Source organism: Artibeus jamaicensis, unplaced genomic scaffold (assembly GCF_021234435.1).
Source record: "Artibeus jamaicensis isolate MK-2021 breed Jamaican fruit bat unplaced genomic scaffold, CSHL_Jam_final contig_944, whole genome shotgun sequence".
NCBI classification, from domain to species: domain Eukaryota; kingdom Metazoa; phylum Chordata; class Mammalia; order Chiroptera; family Phyllostomidae; genus Artibeus; species Artibeus jamaicensis.
The window spans coordinates 1,571,056-1,592,077 of record NW_026522020.1 but is presented as its reverse complement, the minus strand read 5'-3'; the positions used below and the strand labels follow the sequence as shown (position 1 = coordinate 1,592,077).

Genomic DNA, 21,022 nt, shown 5'->3' with positions numbered 1-21,022 from the left:
AATTGGGGACTTTTCTACTCACTGTAAACTATTTCATAATTCTCAACCTGCTGGGAAACCTGCACCACATACTTTTGAGTAACTACTTACAGTATTTCTTGTTCCAAAAAGGATTTGAGAGAAATTGTTAAAATAAAGAAGAGGATAGTACCCCTCCCCCCAAAAAATCTTGGGAGTCACCAGACCTGATTTTAAATTCTGGCTCTAATTCTGATGTACACATCTTGACTAGAGAAGATCCAATCTCTAACCTGAAAGCAGGTGTTACATGCACATGCATTTCAGTGAAACCACCTGATTTTACATGGACACTCTAGTGCCCACGCTAGTTTAAAAATTCTATTACAAAGGAGTTCAGATTTTATCAATAAATGCCTATTTCTACAAAATACTCCCTAAAAATTGCAGTGCATTTTCCTGGTGTATCATTATTGCACAGTGAATAATGGAAATGGAAAGCTCTAGGTGACAACTTTTCTGGTAAACCAAGGAAAACCTGAATAACATAATTCTCACATGCCAAGCCTATTCCATGTGTAAATGCATGGTAGGTGGACTTCTATCTTTAGGGATATCATTGTCATTTTCATAAGGGAAAAGTACAAAAAGATTCAAAAACTGTTAAATGAATTCTAATTATGTCCTCCCACTACCTTTAAAAGAACTTATTGAAGTGTAAAATTCTTATAAGTACACAAATCACTAATGTACAATTCAAAGAGTTTTCGTAAAGTAAATATATCCACATAACTACCACTTTTAAGACTTTCAAAAAGCAAAAGAATATCAGGAACCCTCAAAAGCCTTCACATCCTCTAAATCAGCTCTTTCCAAAGTAAGCCCTATTTTTATTTCAATCTCCAAAGATTAGTTTTGCCTGCTTTTAAACTTTTTTTTAAAATAAAAATGGAAGATTCACTTTTGTCTAGCTTCTTTCACTGGACATTAAGGGAGATTCATCCACATTGTTACAAACAGTAGCTTAGCTTGTTCTTTTGCAATAATGCACAGGAACGGTTTCACTGTATGAATAAACCACAACATATTTCCCTTCTCTCCCGCTGATTAGGTTGTTTCTGATTTTTTCTTGCTGTTATGAATTGTGCTGCTATGAACATTCTTGGTTGGATATGATTATTTGATGAGCATGTTTGCATTCCCTTGGCATTTACCTAGAAGTGAAATTGCTACATCATAGATACACTCAACTTTAGTAAATAGTACTATTTTCCTGGAGAAATAGTACTACTTTACCATTTTTTGCCTGTTTGTTTTACTCGCACTCAGCCCTCCAGTAAACATTAACATGAGTACCCTCCTCCTCTATGGACAAACTGAAGACACAGAACTGAAAATCAGGAGACTTACACACCGCACCTAGCCTCTGGTCCACAGTCCAGGGACACACAGTAAATAAATGACTCAATACACTACAGTTGACAAAATACATTGATATATCTCATCTAGCCCTCATAGTAAACAGAGTGAAGTCAAACATCTGGTCTCTCCTGTTCCTGGGAGGAAAGGATGCCTGCAGGGAGTCTCCCCAGGTCACATAGCTGAGCAGTGAGCAAATCGGAAATAGAACATAGGTGTTTAAACTCCTAATCCAGGGTTTGCTAACAAATTAAGCCCACCAGAAGCAACCAGAAATTCTAGAAAAACTAAAGGAGAAAGAGAAAGATCTGGGATCTAAATTTAATAAGCTCTAAAAAGGAACTTAGGAGCCCTGGCTGGTGTAGCTCAGTGGATTGAGCAAGGGCCTGCGAACCAAAGGATCGCAGTTCGATTCTCAGGGCACATGCCTGAATTGCAGGCCAGTTCCCAGCAGGGGACACATGAGAGGCAACCATACATTGATATTCTCTCCCTCTCTCCTTCCCTTCCCCTCTAAAAATAAATGAATAAAATCTAAAAAAAAAAAAAAAAGGAACTTAGGGACAGGGACTGACAACATCTTTAAAAGGGGAGATGAAACTAAATTTGTTAAATCTTCCAGCAGAAATGATATTAAATATCAAGACCAATTTATTCAATATAAAAATTTACCTCTAGAAATTACTTTGAGGGAGGAAAGTAACTTCAAGCATCATCTAACAAAATAAACTTTCCAATTACTACCAATGCAGCTAAAATTTACACTATATGCACAAACTGCTCTAAAATATTCAACCTTTTATACCCCAGATGATTAAAAGAGATTCATATCTACATAAATTTGAGCGGGGAGTGAGGGTATTAAAGAAAATTTCACCTGTATAGTTTGAGTTTAAAAAAGGATATATTTGTACAGGAATGGGCTAAGGAAGGGTTGGTAAAAGACCTAACAGCTTTATTAACTTGGTGTTTTATGTTCTCACAACTATAAACCTACTTTTGCCCACCCCTATATATTACTGATATAATTTAAAATAATATTAAAGTCATTCATGAGCTACTTTGAATATCTAAAGTTACTTTCATGTCTAAAATATTCTAGGATTCCAAAGTGACCAGAGCTAAAATGAGTGAGGGACAGCCACATGCTTTTTTTAACATTTAAAACCAAAGTCTTCCTCCTTCTGTAACATCGGCACCATGACAAAGTTGAGCAACCAGATATTTTAGTTGGCTTTTAAAAATCTTAACAAATTAACTTGTAACACGATGATTTAAAAGTTAACGCAACTGAATATATAATTGGAAAAAATGCCTGAACCCAGCATGTGTCTCTAGCTCGGGGTCAGGAGGCGCATGGGGTGTGAGCCCTTGCACTGACAGCCAGCATCTGGTTCTCTTCAAGGAAAAGGGCCGAAGGTTTCTGTCAGTCTTAAAGATGTCTAAGGCCCCTGAAAGGTAAACACAAATTTAGAGTGTATTTTTTCCTATTCACTATAACAAACACGACCACTTTGTGAGCAACCCATACTGTGTAATACATTTGTTCTTACATCACAGTAACTTAAGATGTTAAAAGATGCTAAAATGCACAGGTACTACATGTTTTAACAGTTTCCCCAATGGCAATAAATACTTGTTTCTGTCTTAAAGTATTAAGTCTGAATAGGATCCTTCCAAAAATAAAACAAAATTAAAACACAGCATTGGTTTTACTCTGGTCTAATTGAGTGGACTTCCTAAGGAGAAAGAGCAGCGAAAGGGCACCTGTGTGCGTGTTTGACATGCCGCCAAACACGGTGTTTATGGAAAACTTCAGATGGAGCACGGAGGCGCTCAGCCAACACAATCTACAGCTGTGAGACTTGGAACTTACAAGTGCCCGAACTCCAAAAGCAAAAGTGGAATTATGGGACAGACTTTGAAGCTTGTTTATGTGCAAATTCTTCCAGCAAGTAATTTTGTATTGCTCTATGCAGGTATATATTCTCTGATCAACACTAAAAATGTTTTCTCATGCCAGAGAAAAGGGTAAAAGGGAATCCCATCCAGATGTTGGTATTCCCCCCTCCCTGCTGCCCACAATTACTTGTAAACAAAACTCATGAACGCTAGGGTATAGTTTAAATTCTATATCCAGAGACTCCAACTTTTCTCCTCAGGGCAACAGTCTGCCCCATTGGTTAACATGGGTCCAGAAAACAGATCAGCTCCTGGCTGGCTGGGAGAAACTGGAGGGGCTGCAGCAAGCATTACCAGAACCTCTTTGGAAAAGGCATATGGTTTGAGTGTGCTCTGTATCTCTAAAATTCTCTTGCTCCGTCACCTGCTGGTACACACCCAGTCGGCGCCTGAAATCCCCCGGGGAAGACTATCAGTGGGTGAGACTGAATGCAGGGCTGAGAAGACCTCAGGCACCTTCTAAAGAAAGCTAAGTGCACTGTGTAAGCAGGAACACTGGAGGATGATTAGGCTATGGGGGTGGACTCATGGACACAGACAACAGTGTGGTGGTTGTGGGGTGTAAGAGGATAAATGGTAATGGGGGAAAAATACAATTTAAAAAAAGAAAAAGAACACTGGAGCCACGGCTGAAGTCCTGAAGTTGGGAGATGATCTACGTACACAGGCAGGCCATCACACTCCCACCAAAGGCTTTGCTGTTTTCAAGTACAAAGCAGTACAGTTTTGTATTATATACTAAATTACTTCAGCCAAAAAGAAAATCAAACACCTTCAGTTATAGAGAATTTAATTTAATAAATAACCTACCTGGTTCTGGCACCTTGCTTAGTCATTATAATTTCGAATAAAAAACTCATCAATAAACATATCTAGCATTTATGTTCATTCACAGAGGAGATGCTTCAGAGGCATCTCCAACTGAAGTCATTAATTCTGTTTAGATGGGAGGGCCTGTGTGTTTCAGAATGAAATTGGCATATCATCTGTTCCAAAATCAGTTTAATCTCAGCTAGCCTGGCAACTTCAAATAGAAATGGATGTAACTGCTCAGGCTATTATAATGAAAGTGCTATGCTCCTTGGTAGCACTCCAAAGCTGGTCTACATTATCCATACCATTAGCAATTAGAAGTCAACAACTAGGAATCCCTGTGTACAGACCATAGCAAGTTTTCAAATAATAGAAATCTAGAAATCAGAACACATTTTCACTTGAGACATTTCTTGATGATCTTTTTGCCAAATAATTCTTGCCTCAATATATTCTGAAATGGAGTGTATTATAGAAAGAGGCTTCTAAGTTTGGTAAAATTCTTTACTATCTTACTTGCTATGTCTCTTCAAGACACAAGGAAGGTAAAACTCCAGTACTTCTGCCTTTTGAAAGGCAGTGTTACACTGTTATTTACTCTGGCTTCTTCCCCACAAACAGAAAAATGGCAACTGACATATATCAAGTATAATTCCTACCAGCACAGGCAGGCAACCAGCACCACATCCCAAGTCCCTCCTTTATGCTGTTACCTACTCTAGTTCTGAAGGTCAAAGTTTCCAATGCTGTGTCTGCACTTGTATTGAAATGTTTGGCATTAATAAAACAAAGAAGGAATTAATATACTTTTTAATTGTAGGGGGCAGGGAAGGAATCTACAAAGACGGATTTCACTTTCTAAGTAGCATTATATTGGTCTACATTAATAAATTTCCCAGCAGGCCTTCCATGACTTTACTTTGAATAATCGCAGCCTTTGTTCCTAAGATCCTCTTACTTGAGACATTTGATCAAAGTTTTAAAATCAGCAGCTAATGGACGTGGAGAAAAGTGTTGCTCACTAAGGCATATTACACAAAGTCATCTCACAGTTCGTTTCAAGGTTGCTACAAGCTGGATCACACATGTTTTCCAGCCAAACACTATTTAGATATGAAGCTAAATTTCCTGAGCTCTGAACACTTGATTTACTGCATGTCATCATACCTCTGAGGGAAGCGGCTCCTCGACAGCACTGAAGCATGCCTTAAGACAATTCTTCCGTTTTTCACATAGGTGTGTTTCTTGAAGATAAGTACAAGGTACCAAACAAGTTTATTCTTATTCAAAGTCTCTGTACACAACCTCTAAAAAAGAGTCTGCCTCCTTACGCCCCACCTCCAAAAGATTTCAGGTAACTAAATTACCTGTATTACTAGTTCTACAACTAGTGACAGCCATTCTGATGAGATGGGATATGAAAAGAAAACTGGTAAAAATTAATTCATTAATTCATACCTATAAAGTCCTTATTCCAGGATATCATCCCCAAAGAAATGGAGGGAAAAAAAGATTAGTAAAGGAAATACCTTATACTTCAACATGCTATACGAGGAACGACTGCTGAAAAGAAATCTTGCAGGGAATTTTATCCCTTTGAACTTTTAAATAAACTCTTAAGTAAGATTATGCAAACTTACTAAAGACCGGTCCAGATTAGAGGGAAAAAAATGCAACCCTTCTCCAAGTCAGTTCTGGAGGCTTTCTCCAGAGTTGTTAAGGTTTGTGTTGGGTAAAGAAAGACCTCCTAACAAACCAGCATTCTTTTCCACATGATCAGAGCTAATTGGCCCCCCTGCAGACTAAGTGACCAATCACATCAGCTTCAGCTGAAACCAGCCCCCACAACATTATAAACAGAGGAATGTGAACTGTAAAACCAGTCCAAGAAGAGAACCTACAAACCAGACTTGTAGAGTAAAATTACCTCATCAAAAAGGCCAGCTTTGAGAGTTTCCTCAAGACCTACCTGTGCATACAGGCTGACCCAGCAAAAAAAAAAAAACAAAAAACTGGTGAGTACATGAAATAATATTCATTCTTATTTCTTTCCTTAAAGGGGAACAGAGAAAGAAAATGACTGGCAAATAGGGACAGAGCTAGATATTGCCAATAGAGCTTTAAAACAAAGATAATTACCTTCAGGGTCATACCTTAATGTTCTTTATTTTTTTCCTTAAATTTTAGAAATGGAATAACAGTCCTACTGAAAGCATTACTGAAAATTTTCTTCTTGTTTTATTGAATGTATACTAATTCTCCATTATAATATAGAAATGAGTAAAGAGAAAAACCCTAAAAAGGTCAGTAACTTTTAACAAAAATGTACCGTTTTCTTTCTAAAGGGATTTAAAGAACCCCAAATGAGCATACAAATTACAAAAAAAATTGTATTTTTTTAATCCACAAAAAGAAGTGATGAGTATCCTAATTTTAAATTGTGTTTTAAGCGTGGATTACTGAAATTAGATGCTTCTGCAAATAAGGATTTAAAAGAATCTCTGAGCTTATGTAATACAGTTAGAACTCACACTGTTTGCCCTAATTATGGAGGGACAGGAGAGATGATTATTAAAACTCTATCTGATCTTAAAGTGTTTATATCAGATGTTGACAAATACACAGTAACACTGTAATCCTTTAGTATTTGTTGTTACAGTCCGTATCTGAACTGTTCAGTGTGAACTGCACTGCTACATTACATGGCAGTAAGAGACGGTTTTTAGAGCTACAATCCAATGAGTAGAATGAATCCATTACTGTGATGACCAATGAAGCAGCCAAACTATCATTTGTATAAAGTAGTTTCTTCCACCAAACAGTTTAGAAATGGGGAAAATTTTACAGCCCACACACAGAGAGATACAAGCAAACCTTCCCAAGCTTTAAGTCTACTTTCTTTTGGAATCAGTTGATGAGAATCATATAAATACAAACCAAGATAAATACAATAAAAACAAACAGAAACAAATTCACAGATATAGAGAACAAACTGATGGTTACCAGATGGGAGGCAGGTGGGGGAAATGGGCAAAAAAGGTAAAGGAGATGAAGAAGTACAAACGCCAGTGACAAAATTATTCATGGGGATATATTACAGCATGGGGAATATAGTTAATAATGTTGTAATAACGACGTGTAGTAGGTGACAGATAGTTACACCTATTGTGGTTATCATGTCATCAGGTTTAAAAACATCTGATCACTATGCTATGCAACTGAAACTGTAATATTGTATGTCAACTTTAATTTAAAAAAATATACTTCTGTGCCTACAGTGATATGAAAATTACTTGGGAACATAATAGCATAAACATAGTATCTACACATCAGACACTTTTATTTTTTATCCTCATACAAGGACATTTTTTCATTGCTTTGAGAGAGAGGAAGGGGAGTAGAGAGAGGGAAAGGTGCAGGGAGAGGAAGAGAGAGAACACTGATGTGAGAAAGAGGTATCAACTTGGTTGCCTTCTCATACTGCTCCGACCAAGAGTCAAATCTGTGATGTTTCAGCCCACAGGATGAGGTCCCAACCAAGCCACACCAGCCAGGGGCCCCATCAGGTACTTCTAAATTGGGTGGAAAGGAAATCTACATGTACCAGGCAACAATAATCTTTTAAACGCCATATAAGCAAACATATTATATAGAAAAACCTTCCAGTTGAGGAACCTTCCGGTTGAGGAACATGGCAATAAGTTTACAAACATGTACGGTTTTAAGGTATCACTTAATTCCTTCTTCTCTTTCCTTTTTTGATACAAAGAAGCCCAGAAGGGGCCCTGGCTGGCGTAGCTCAGTGGATTGAGCGCAGGCCTGCGAACCAGAGGATCACAGTTCGATTCCCAGTCAGGGCACATGCCTGGGTTGCAGGCCAGTTCCCAGTAGGGGGTGCAGGAGAGGCAACCATACATTGATATTTCTCTCCCTCTCTCCTTCCCTTCCCCTCTAAAGATAAATAAATAAAATCTTGGGGGGGGGGGAGAAGCCTAGAAGGGGATTCGGTGGCTTGCCCACACTGACAAAGCTATGTGATCAGCAGAGCCAGAGCCTGGCCAGCTAGATTCCCCAGTGTGTCTTCCTCACACTAAACCAACCACTGAGTCCAAAGAAAGGAGTCATACAGGTGGGGATCAGAATCTTATCTTCTCTCAACTACTCCCCTCCCCAACACAATTTGAACAAGATCTAGCAAGGTTTTATACATAAAAAGATACTACTGCCTTGCTGTGCTGGTATTAGCCTTCTAACTAAATTATTTAGCAGCAAGAGAAAAAGAATGAACTTGCAAAAGCCTAGAGCATGGGTGCTACAATTAACAATCCCGAAAAGAAACAAATAATAATAACTAATTTTGTTAGCTATAGTTGTAGAGCAAGGCTGTCAAACTCATTTTCACTGGGGGCCACTTCAGCCTTGCTGTTGCCTTCAAAGGGCTGAATGTTATCTAGGACTGTATAAATGTAACTGCTCCTTAAACAGTTAAGTGAGAGCTCGGAGCTGCCCCCCAGGATAGAGACAAAACAAGGTGGAGGGCTGCATTCAGCCCGAGGGCCTTGTATTTCCCTACCTGTGTTGTAGAGAAAGGCTACCTCCCAGGTAATGCATCTTAGAACTTAATGAAGCAGGTTGAAAATTAAAAATTATCATGTAGCTTTCCCCTGAAAATTACTGTGAAACAATAAGCAATCAGTGGTTCCTCAGGTGAAATAAGCATTGGCATGGAGGTCCCTGGTGGGCACTTCCACACAGGCAGGAGGAAACAATGAATGTCATGGAGGATGCGGAACCACGTGTGGTTTACAGCCAACTATCCTTTTATTCTTACACCCTTCTTCCTCTTCAAGTGCCTACATGTCTTTTTTAAAATTATGATGATAGTATTGCATTTTAAAAATTATTTTCTCACCTAGCAAAATACAAATTTGGCAAGGCTATTTAAGAATTCTCCTCTCCATATTTTGTTTTAATGACTGGTCTGCAGAATCCTAGATTGACTATGTAATAATTCTGATTGTACTAATCTTCAAATCTTGCAAGATGTCTTCCTTAACTGAAAATCTATTTCTTGCCTACAAATCATAGGTCTGAACCTAAGCAAGCATTCCTGAACTGAAGAACAAATATTCTGTAGTGGCTCTTGAACAAAATTTGTCAAATAAAACTGTTACTCATGAAGGCTAACCAGTGTCAAAGGGGCAATACAGCACTAACTCTGAACCACAGACTCATCCCAGGATTCACCACTACTTACTACACCTTTGTGATCTTAGGAAACTCACTGTGCCTCAGTTTCATTATCTGTAAAGTGGGCATAATAATGGTGCCTTTACAGTGAGATTTAAAAGGAAAAAACCATTATTAGTAACAGTCAAGCAATGCTTACTGAGGTTGCTCTGGCCAGGCACTCAATTAATACATGTGAAGTGTAAGTATGATCCCTGGCACAGAACACATAACATGTATTAACTAATGTTATTAATTGTGACTGTCATAAGAGTCATAAGTTAACAATGGTTTAAAACAGATACTTGAGACAACTAGGGGGAAAGAAGAGCATCTATTAAAGGTGCTAAAAATATCTGCTATTAAAAATTATTTTGTGAATGCAGTACCAATTGTCTTTTGAAAGATTACTTCACCAAACTCTAAACAAACACCTTCCTGTAGGAAAAAGAAAAAAGAAAAATTTTTACCAGCTGTGAAGTTAGCCAGACTTGGTTAATAATTCAAATAATCCAAAGCCTCTACTTACTGCCTTGTGTAAATTTTTTTTATCTGCCTGATCCTCTGTGACTTCATCTGAAAAATGGGATAGTATGTCCATCTCACTCTGTACTAGTTAGAGATAATGCAATATAAATGCACTTAGCACAGTGCCTGTGAATACTTCCTCGTTGTTGTTGTTATTTCCAAAAGGAGACAGATCAAGTCTTGTAAACATTTAAAGAATCTAGCAAAATGAGTTATTAAATAACTGTGCCAAGAAAAATACACTAAGTAAAACAACTTGTTAAGCATAGCAAATTATAAAACATTAATGGCCAGGTTATTAATTGTTTTGTGAGAGAGAGAAAGGGAAACACTGACTTGCTGTTCCACTTACTTATGTGTTCATCAGCTGGTTCTTGTATGTGTCCTAATTGGGGATTGAATCTGCAACCTTGGCTTATTGGGACTAGACTCTAACTAACTGAGCTAACCAGCCAGGGCCCTAAGTTTTTTTTAAGTTTATAATATGAAACTTAAATGGCCATCTAATCGAAATAAATTATCAATCATTTCAGCGTCCCATTAGTAACTCAAATCTGAAAAAAAAAAAAAAAAAAAGAGAGAATTTCTCTACTATCACCAATAATAAAAAATTAGCCTCCTAACAAAAGAGAAAGGGTATGCCCAGCTGGCCAATGTTCAATTCCAACAGCACAGGAAGGCAGTCTCCCAAGTCCCCAGACATAGGCAGGGTCCAGCAAACCCAAGCAACAAGCTGACTCTGCATGCCCCAGCCCACTAGTGCAGCACTGTCCTTCAAATGGCAGGACGGGATATGCACTACTTCTAAGGGCATTTGCTTCTAAAGGAAGCAGCAAAGAAAAGAGTTAACTGTAATTCTTTTTACTGAATTATGGCAAAGAAGGAGCAAAGCAGCATTTCCCATTCAGTTCCTGGTGGCCTCTACACAGGTCTCAAGACTCCTCTGTTATATGTGAGGATGGTCACAAAGAAAACACACAGTATTATTTCTACTCACAGAGAAAAGGGTAATCACTGATTAAAAAAAAACTGTTTACAGTTAAAAACTAATTAATTACCTTTTAAAAACTGCCACTTGATATAATGATTATTTTAGCTCATTAACCTTGAATCTTTATCTTCCAGTTTATCTACTTTCAAAATTAATATTATCTAGGAATCTCTACTTAGACTTTATTTTGCCAAGAAAATAATTATCTACCCCACAATCTAATCAGCATCTAGAATATTTAAGAAGGGTAGCAATCCATCAACCATGGAAGAAAAGAATCCATGAAAAAGACCACCAAGTGACAAGAACAAATAAAACCTAATCATAAAACTTTCAACACGCTAACTAGAAAACATGTATTAGACTACGATGCTCTAAAAGCTTAGTCTTGTCCCAGTACTAACTTTGGTATCAAAACATTTAGTTTAACACTACACTTCCAAATGATTTCTGCTTATTTACACACTCCTTTTAATTATCAGTTTTCATAATTATAAATCATTAACAATGAAAAGTCTTTATTTATACATAATGTTTAGTCCCTGGATCTCTGCAAAAAGATACAGGGATGTCAGTAAGCCATGAACCATAATCTCAACCCTCAGGAATTTTTTACACATATTTGAAATGTTAAAATGCCAAACAATATTTTAACAGTCATTCTACGAAACAATAAGTGATATGCCAAGATTAGCTATCAAGTGAATGACTTAGAAAATGATGTCTTCTGTAACCAGAGTAGAGAGACAGAGAAACTGGAAAAGCCTGTCCAGCAGTCAGGAAAGCATTCCAAAGAAACTACAAAGTGAGTAAGGTCTCGGAATTTATTCACATTAACTGTAAATCTCTTGATTGCAGAGATTTACAGCCTGAGATGGATGGCAGTAATTGCAAAGTTATTGCTCCTCTCCTAACTCAGAGATACCGGAGGATGGTCACCAAGGATGGCCACAGCACACTTCAGATGGATGGTGCGCAAAGAGGTCTTGTATATCTACGAGACGCCTGGGGAATCCTGATGGACATGCGCTGGCGCTGGATGATGTTGGTCTTTTCTGCTTCTTTTGTTGTCCACTGGCTTGTCTTTGCAGTGCTCTGGTATGTGCTAGCTGAGATGAATGGTGATCTGGAACTAGATCATGACGTCCCACCTGAAAACCACACTATCTGTGTCAAGTACATCACCAGTTTCACAGCTGCATTCTCCTTCTCCCTGGAGACACAACTCACAATTGGTTATGGTACCATGTTCCCCAGTGGTGACTGTCCAAGTGCAATCGCCCTACTTGCCATACAAATGCTCCTAGGCCTCATGCTGGAGGCTTTCATCACAGGTAATTGTTTTTGTTCTTTAAAAATATTATGAATGTTTTGGAAAGGGTATGGTCAGTTATAAGCAACTGTGTTATAAAATCATGTCTTTGCATTATTCGCAGGTAATGCCAGAGACTGAAAAAGAGAGCTAAGAACAAATGATAGGAGAGATGATAAGAAACATGACTCTGTACTTAAATTATACCTAATGGAACTTCTTAAGAAAAAAGGATCATTATGACACTAACTTTTAGCAACATCTTAATGCCAAAACAAATTTTTTAAGGTCTAAAATAATTTTTCAGAAAAGCTAAATAGTTTGTTAAATGAATAAATATCAGCACACATATTCATATTTTATCTAACAGAAGAATTTTATTTTTTTAGCTCAGCTAGAATTTTTTCCTGAGTTTACCTTTCAACATTTACTCAATAGGAGTGAGACAAGAGCACCAAAGTCAGCTCTATATGTACACATATAAGCTTACACATTCTTAGCAAAATATTGCCAAAAAGATGATGAAATTTTACTTATAAAGCAGTAGCACACAAGTAGGCACTGACGTGTTTTACGTAAGTGACATATACAAGTGGCTCCACAACCTGCAACAAACCATGAAACTTCTACAACAAGAGTTCTTTCCCTGGATTCATCGTTAGATGAAATTTAGGGGATCTGTGGGCTTGGACAGGAAAAACTTGCATCTTTTTTCACTAACTGTTAACTAAAATGTGGTGTTCCCTTTTATTATAAATGTAGGCAACAAAACCCAGCAGTGTCAGCAACCGTTTAACACAAACAGAAATCCCGTATCTCCGTGGCGCACCACAGCCCTTCACACGGCAGTACTCAACACACCGCGACCTTCTGTTCATGTGTTAGTGGAGCACATACAGTCCTATTAACACAACTTTTAAGAATATTCAACTGGATTTCAATATACTTGGTTTCCTTCTACATATTTTATTTTTATGTATTTAAAGCACAATTCCATAGACCTGCAGGCCAAAAAGATCTGTGGCACAAAAGCGGTTAGGAAGCCCCAACCCAGAGTCCCTGGGAACAATGACTCAGGCAAAAGGTGCGCTGAGACCCTTAGAGCCAGAGTCATCCTGTTCAGAGAAAGGGCAGGGTGAGGCGTGAGGAAGATGAGTTTCAAAGTTAAGAAATTCTTCATTGTATTGACCCCAATGAAGACTTGGGGTCCTTCCCCTACCCCAAATCATTCTACTTCGAATCTCATCTCTATTTAGGCATGTAGTCTGCTTGCAGCCAAACTGCATTTATTTTGTTACTTTTTAAAAAAATGGGGCCAGGATACAGAAAATAACCATTGCTTGACCTTAAAACATACTAGAGGATAAAGTTTTACATTTCTGTGTAACAACAAATTTTGCTTACCTACTTCTGAATTCATAATATTTAAATAAGAGTGTATGTACACCTTCAAAAATTCTTCAGACAAATGAGACTATCCCAATTAACAAGTTCAATTCCTGATTCATTTCTAAAGCACGGTACCAAGAAATGTATAACTATCTGATATAACTTCCTTATTCAGAAAAGGTACTGACATGCCAAGTGTTCATACTAAAACAACTTACTGGTTTCTAATTTAGGTGCCTTTGTGGCGAAGATTGCCCGGCCAAAAAATCGAGCATTCTCAATTCGCTTCACTGACTTGGCAGTTGTGACTCACGTAGATGGCAAACCTAATCTCATTTTCCAAGTGGCCAACACTCGACCTAGCCCTCTAACCAGTGTGCGGGTCTCAGCTATCCTCTATCAGGAGAGAGAAAACGGGGAGCTCTACCAAACCAGTGTGGACTTCCACCTTGATGGCATCAGTTCTGAGGAATGTCCATTCTTTATCTTTCCACTAACCTACTACCACTCCATTACACCTTCGAGTCCTCTGGCCACTCTGCTCCAGCATGAAAATCCTCCCCACTTTGAATTAGTTGTGTTCCTCTCAGCAATGCAAGAAGGCACTGGAGAAATATGCCAAAGGAGGACATCCTACCTACCCTCTGAGATCATGTTACACCACTGTTTTGCATCTCTGCTGACCCGAGGTTCCAAAGGTGAATATCAAATCAAGATGGAAAATTTTGACAAGACTATTCCTGAACTTCCCACTCCCCTGGTCTCTAAGAGCCCAAACAGGACTGACCTGGACATCCGTATCAATGGACGAAGCATTGACAATTTTCAGATCTCTGAAACAGGGCTGACAGAGTAAGATGTATCCACAGCACCCTATTTTTTAATGTATTAAATATATCCAGCGACTTATACAGCTACTTTTCCTTCATCATATCTCATATTTTCTTTTTTCCCAACACGGATTACATCTCTCTGATTACATCATGCCTATGCCCATAAAAAATGGCTGAGCTAACAATACACATTATGGAAATATAACATTCCACTTTACAGAGTTTGTACCTGTGGTTATCTGCCGAAGTCAGTGCCTCTCAACATAGCAGAAATGCTGGTGAATTTATGAAGATGTGGTTTGAGACTACCAATGAAGGTAAAATGAACAGTGAAATTTAACACAGCTGAACTCTAAGAAAATTAACCATAAATCTCTCATTTTCATCTGCAAGTTAAAGCAAGAGTTTAGTTTCAAACCTAGCTCCCTAGGTAGATAATGATTTCACAATATTTAGTGAACATCCTTTTAAAACTGTTATTTTTTCCAAGACAACAAAAATCATTCCTTTGGTTCTTTATACTACAAAACTGGGGTAAGTAATATCCCTTTAATTTTTAACAGCTAAGAACAATACTTTGCAAGAAAAACAACAAAGTATAGATTTATACATAACTTCAAAAGCATTTCAACATGACACCCAAACACATGTTCATGTATTTGTGGCAGAACGTGATCAGAGCAAATAAGAAAAGCTCCAGCCTGATGGAACCCATGGTAGTACTCTGGGCAAAGAGATACCAAGTTATATCTACATTAAAGCTACCCTGCACGATAATCAAACAGTAATTTAAAACGTATCGACTGCTCATTAAATGGCTTGCAACCTAAGTAAAACCATTCCCTTCCTACCGACAAGCCATTCAATGGTACTAAAAAAAAAAAATACCTACAAGTTATAAATGCAAATATATTTAAGTTTTTACAGATGTAAAGGTTTAGTCAGATGTAATTCAACAAAGAAAAAATCTCCAATAGATGAAGCAAAAAATAATTAAGGAATGAAATATTTTCAAACCCAAATTCCTGTTTCCAACTTCAAATAGTTTTTTCTATAAACACAAAATGAGTGTTTATTCACCAGTAGGAGGCTGGATTACATGAATCTACTATTTCTTTCCAAATCTAGTATCTGCTGAAAATTCTGCTTTTTCCACTCCAATTTTTACTTTATGTATACTAAGATGAACCCTTTTCCTTACACATCCAGTTTAAGACAGTTTAAGACTATCCTTTGTAAAACGTTCTATTCCAATAAAAAAGTAAAACTGTCCTCAAACAAAACAAGAACCAAGTAAGTCACCCTGTCAATTTTCAATTGGATTTGTGGCTGCTCTTTTTCTGAAATTTCCTGTATTTAGGTTTACATGGGAAAAGTGAAAGATTGACCCTCCCCACTGATGATGACCCACGCAGGAACCATTGCTTGAAATAAACACTAGCTGAGTAAAAACAAGCAGTTGTGAAGAGCAGGGCACAGCAGTGATCATATTTTTCTACTCTTTGACCAAAAGGAAAAGAAATTAAGAAGAATTCTCGAGTTGTCTAATAGCAGAAGAATGTCAAGGACACAGAAACTCAATTACTGTGAACCTGCTTTTTGAAAGTCTTCTTACTTTAAGTACTAGCCAGACCAACAGGTATTTCTGACCCAAAACTGTTGTTGTAACACGTGGACAGCAATAATTCTCATTTCTACAATAAAGTAATGAGATTCACCTAACCTGTGAAAATAAAAGTTGTCTCAAGATTTACATGGCATGTTTTTTCCTAAGAGCTCTCTGTCCCTTCCAGAGATCACAATCCGACAGTTAAGTGAAGTGGCCCAAACTGACACAGCACAGGACTGAGCAAGCCCTGGGGTCTCAGCTGCCCCACAAATGCAGCATGTTCTCCACATGAGTGCACTGTTCACATGCTAATTTCACATCTGACAAGTAGATGTGACTTCACTTTGCACACACCCCTCAAACACTCTATTGGTATGCTAATGCTATTTTTAAAATGTTTCAAAAACAGACAACTAAGAAATGCAATAAAAACTTTTGGCTAGGGCAGTGATTTTCAACCTTTCTCATGGCACACATAAACTAATTACTAAAATTCTGCAGCACACCAAAAAATATAATTTTTTGCTGATCTGACCAAAAAAATAGGTATAATTTCGATTCGTTCACAGAAATGGCTACTGTTGTGTTGACTTTTGTCATTTTTTTGTTTGACAATCTGAGGGAAAAGAGGTCAGTGCCCCTGACTAAATAAATAGTCAGGTTCTGTATGTTTTAAAAACTCTTGCAGCACACCCTGGCTGATGCGGCTCAGTTGGTTGGCACGTCATCCCATAAACCAAAAGGTCGCAGGTTTGGTTTGCAGTCAGGGCACATGCCTAGGAGACAGGTTCAGTCCCTGGCTGGGGCGCACAGAGGAAACCTACACATGTCACTGGTCTAGGGCACTGAAAGCGTCCAAAAGCACTGTTCACAAGTCTTTCCCTTCACAGAATCACAGTTTCTACGTTAGGAATTAAGTTTTCTGCAAAGACACCATTACCCTTTCAGGAGAATGGAGTGCAAAGAGAAAGATGGAGGAAATTAATCGAGAGGTGGAAACGACAACCCCTTTTCCTGGCTATGCAGCTCACCAGCCCAGGCCACCCCACACCTCAGTGACGAGCCTCAGACACATCGCCAGGAAGACCCTGTCAGACCGAACTTAAGAAGTGCTTCTGCAAACCGATACAGATACTGAGACAGTGCCCACCAACTGATGACAAGTAGTTACAAAAAACTGTAAGGCCTAGTTTTATTTCCATACAAGCCCATATTACCAACTGCCAGCAGCAGCCTAATAACCAAAAACTACTTTTTTGTCTGCTTCAACAAATTTCATACCAAACACACTAACTGGTGTCACACAGGCCTCGTATCATCTGAACCATTCCTTATTTTTTTAAACATTTTATTTATTTATTTTTAGAAAGAGGGGACGGGAAGGAGAAAGAGTGGGAGAGAAACATCAATGTGTGGTTGCCTCTCATGTGTCCTCTGTTAGGGACCTGGCCTGCAACCCAGGCATGTGCCCTGACTGGGAATCTAACCGGCAACCTTTTGCTTCACAGGCCTGTGCTCAATCCATTGAGCTACACTAGCCAGGGCAAACCATTCCTTATTTTTTAATAATCTTTTAATTTCATCCTCACAGAATCATAGTACTATAAGATGATCACTGGAACTGATCTCCCCCTATGGTGCAATCAATTCCCAATGAATAGGAATTTCATTATCACAGACCTCTTTCCACATTCTCCCATGTGTTTTCACAGGGCTTATGCCTGATTTTACCCAGATATTGCATATATTTCTCTCCATGGAAGAAGCAAATACAAAATGAGAAACACCTCCAATTTCAAAAAGAACAAATCTTCTGTACTCAAATTATCTTAATTCAACATCGCAGGACATTTCACAATTGATCACGACATCAGTATCCCAACAAACTAGTGTTAGTACTGCTGTTCCTGAACAGCGTAAGACACAATTATAAGCGTTTTAAAAAAAAACCTATAATATTTTCAAGTGGATTACTTACAAAAACAGCTCAGAATCATTAGCACAATGAATAACCCAAAAGTGAGTATCTTATCAAAAAGCATTCAATAAAAGCCACTATGATACATCTGAATATACATGAGTAGCACTTGCCCTGATACTTCTGTAGGAAAAACTTTCTTAATATTTTTAACTACCTTGCATTGATTTAGTTTTATGGAACTTGCCTTTAAAAAATATACCTCTGGGACTTCTGCCAAGATGGAGGCATGGGTGGAGACGCCGTGCTTTCTCACACAACCAAGTTTAGAAACAACTAAATATTAGCAACAGAAAACACAGCCAGAACACAGAAAATTGAACTTTTCAGAAGTCTGATAACAACAAAGTCTTCAGCCTGACCAGTAAGAGGGGTGAAACCAGCAGCTGGCGGAGCAGGGTTGCACAGCAAAACTCGGTCAGATGGACTTGGGCGCACAGAACCCAGGCGCAGGGTTGGACCTAGTGAGAGACCCAGCGACCTCGGGGAAACAGCGAGGGAGCAGGGCTGCGGGTTGACTGTGGTCTCGCATTAGTGTGTGGATAGACAAGCGAGGGAGTGGGCGATTGGACGAGAGCCAGCAGCCCCAGCGGCAAGCAGAGGTGGAGGGCGCAGCCATTTCCCTGCTCTGACCCCACCTCCACATACAGCGTCATAATCCAGCCACTTGAGTGGCCCTGCCCCGGTGAACAACCTAAGGCTCTGCTCTTCACCCAGCTGCGAGAAACAGCAGAGGGGGCCGCCATTTCCCCGCTCTGACCCCGCCTCCACATACAGAGTCACAACCCAGCGACCTGGGAGTCCAAGGCTCCACTCCTCAGACTTAACGGGCGAAAACAGACCAAAAATGGCTCAAGAAGATCTCAAAGCCCCAGAGCCTATAAATCTAAGCGATGAAGAAATAGCAAAACTCTCAGAAGCACAGTTTAAAACACTGGTGATCAGGATCCTCACAGAACTGGTTGATTATAGCCACAAATTAGACAAATATATGAAGGCGAAACTAATTGAAATGAATGGAATTGCACAGGAAACCAATAGCGATGAAAAGGAAACTGGGACTCAAATCAATGGAGTGGACCAGAAGAAAGCAAATAATGGCCAAACAGAAAAGAGTCAAGAAGCAAGAATTCAAAAAAAATGAGGAGAGGCTTAGGAACCTCCAGGACATCTTTAAACACTCCAACATCCAAATTATAAGGGTACCAGAAGGGGGAAAGGAACAGCCACCAGTGGAAAACTTATTTGAACAAATAATAAAGGAGAATTTCCCCAATCTGGCAAAGGAAATAGACTTCCAGGAAATCCAGGAAGCTCAGAGAGTCCCAAAGAAGGTGGACCCAAAGAGGAACACACCAAAGCACATCATCATTACATTAGCCAAGATTAAAATGAAGGAGAGAATCCTAGAAGCAGCAAGAGCTAAGGGGACAGTCACCTACAAAGGAGTCCCCATCAGACTGTCAGTGGATTTTTCAAAAGAGACCTTACAGGCAAGAAGGGGTTGGAAAGAGGTATTCCAAGTCATGAAATCCAAAGACCTACAACCAAGACTGCTCTATCCAGCAAAACTTTCATTTAGAATGGAAGGACAGATAAAGTGCTTCTCAGATAAGATCAAATTTAAGGGAGTTCATCATCACCAAGCCCTTATTATATGAAATGTTAAAGGGACTTATCTAAGAAAAAGAAGTTAAAAAAACATGAACAGTGAAAGGACAGCAAACTCACAGTTATTAACAACCACACCTAAAACAAAAGCAAACTAAAAAGACAGTTAGATCAGGAGTGGAAACATAGAAATGAAGATCTCAAGGAGGGTTAGCAACAGGAGAGTGGGAGGAGGAGAAGGGGGGAGAAGGTACAGAAAATAAGTAGCATAGACAGTAGACAGAAAATAGATGGGGGGGGGCATGAATAGTATGGGAAATATAGAATCTAAAGAACTTGAGGCACATGGTCATAAACTAAAGGGGGGGTAATGGTGGGAACGGGGGGGTAGGGTGGAGGGGAATGAAGGGGGGGATAGAACAACTGTAATGGCATAATCAATAATAAATAAATAAATTTAAAAAATATATATATATACACCTCTGCTTTGCTTTTACAAAGAAAAAAACCTATATTCTTAACAGAAGGTGACTGGGAAAATTACTCTATTGCATTAATGAGAGTTAAAATATGAGAAAGGCAAATAATGGTAAAAAGGAACTTAATACTCATATCTCACCCAAACCACTGGAGTGTAACGACAGTTAAAATCAGGCTAGTCCCATGACAGGGAACTCGCTACTGGGCAGCCCAAGTCACTTTCAGATAACTCTGATTATTAGATCTTTTAAAGATTGGGTCGAATATCTGCCTCCTTAAACTTGTCCTTAGGACTCATAAAGATCAAGTCAAATTCCTCTTTCACATGACTGTTACGCAAATATTTGCAGAGAATGACCCTATAAACTCTCCTCTACTCTGCCCCATCCACAATCTAGTCTCCTATGCAAACAGACCCACTTCCCTCATGCATTCCACACCACGGGGCTTCACATGCCCAACCACCCTGCTCCAATGTATGGATCCTTTCAAAGTGTGACTCCAATACTGAACACAGCACTTAAGTTCTCTGTGACAACATAAGAGTGGGCCTCTCTACCACCTGACTCCCTGAGGACAGGAGTTCTAGTAAATGCTGCACTTGGACACTGAACTGGAGCTGCTGCTAAACATTAAGCAGAGTCAGTTGAGGGGCTATGCCTTTCCCCCAGAAGGCTGCTGTCATACAATCATTCTATATGTTAAACTAGAGAGTTTATTTAGGTGAGACTGCATTTTCTGTTGTTAAACTTCTGTCTGATTAAATCTGGTCTCTTGTTCCCCCTTAATTCCGATCATGTTCCTTTCTGCAGCTATCCCTCTAGACAGAAATCACTTAAAAATGATCACACACCAACATTGTCATCCAATGAAAAGGAATAATTAGTTAGCACCTAGCACAAGGCCTATC

The 21,022-nt window shown here is 38.8% G+C and overlaps 2 protein-coding genes across 5 annotated transcripts in view; one reads left to right on the top strand and one right to left on the bottom strand.

Annotated features, from left to right (window-relative positions):
- Positions 1 to 21,022, bottom strand: part of GIGYF2 (GRB10 interacting GYF protein 2) — a 117,988-nt gene that overhangs the window by 57,585 nt on the left and 39,381 nt on the right. The window lies entirely within an intron of this gene.
- Positions 6,024 to 16,675, top strand: KCNJ13 (potassium inwardly rectifying channel subfamily J member 13). 2 transcript variants are annotated; one of them, XM_053655297.1, is made up of 3 exons: positions 6,024 to 6,167; positions 11,759 to 12,234; positions 13,835 to 16,675. In XM_053655297.1, the coding sequence occupies exons 2-3, from the start codon at positions 11,775 to 11,777 to the stop codon at positions 14,455 to 14,457; spliced, it is 1,083 nt and encodes a 360-aa protein (XP_053511272.1). In that variant the 5' UTR covers positions 6,024 to 6,167; positions 11,759 to 11,774; the 3' UTR covers positions 14,458 to 16,675. The 2 variants fall into 2 exon arrangements, with proteins under 2 accessions (XP_053511272.1, XP_036999958.1); XM_037144063.2 differs by lacking the exon at positions 6,024 to 6,167 and adding an exon at positions 6,346 to 6,455.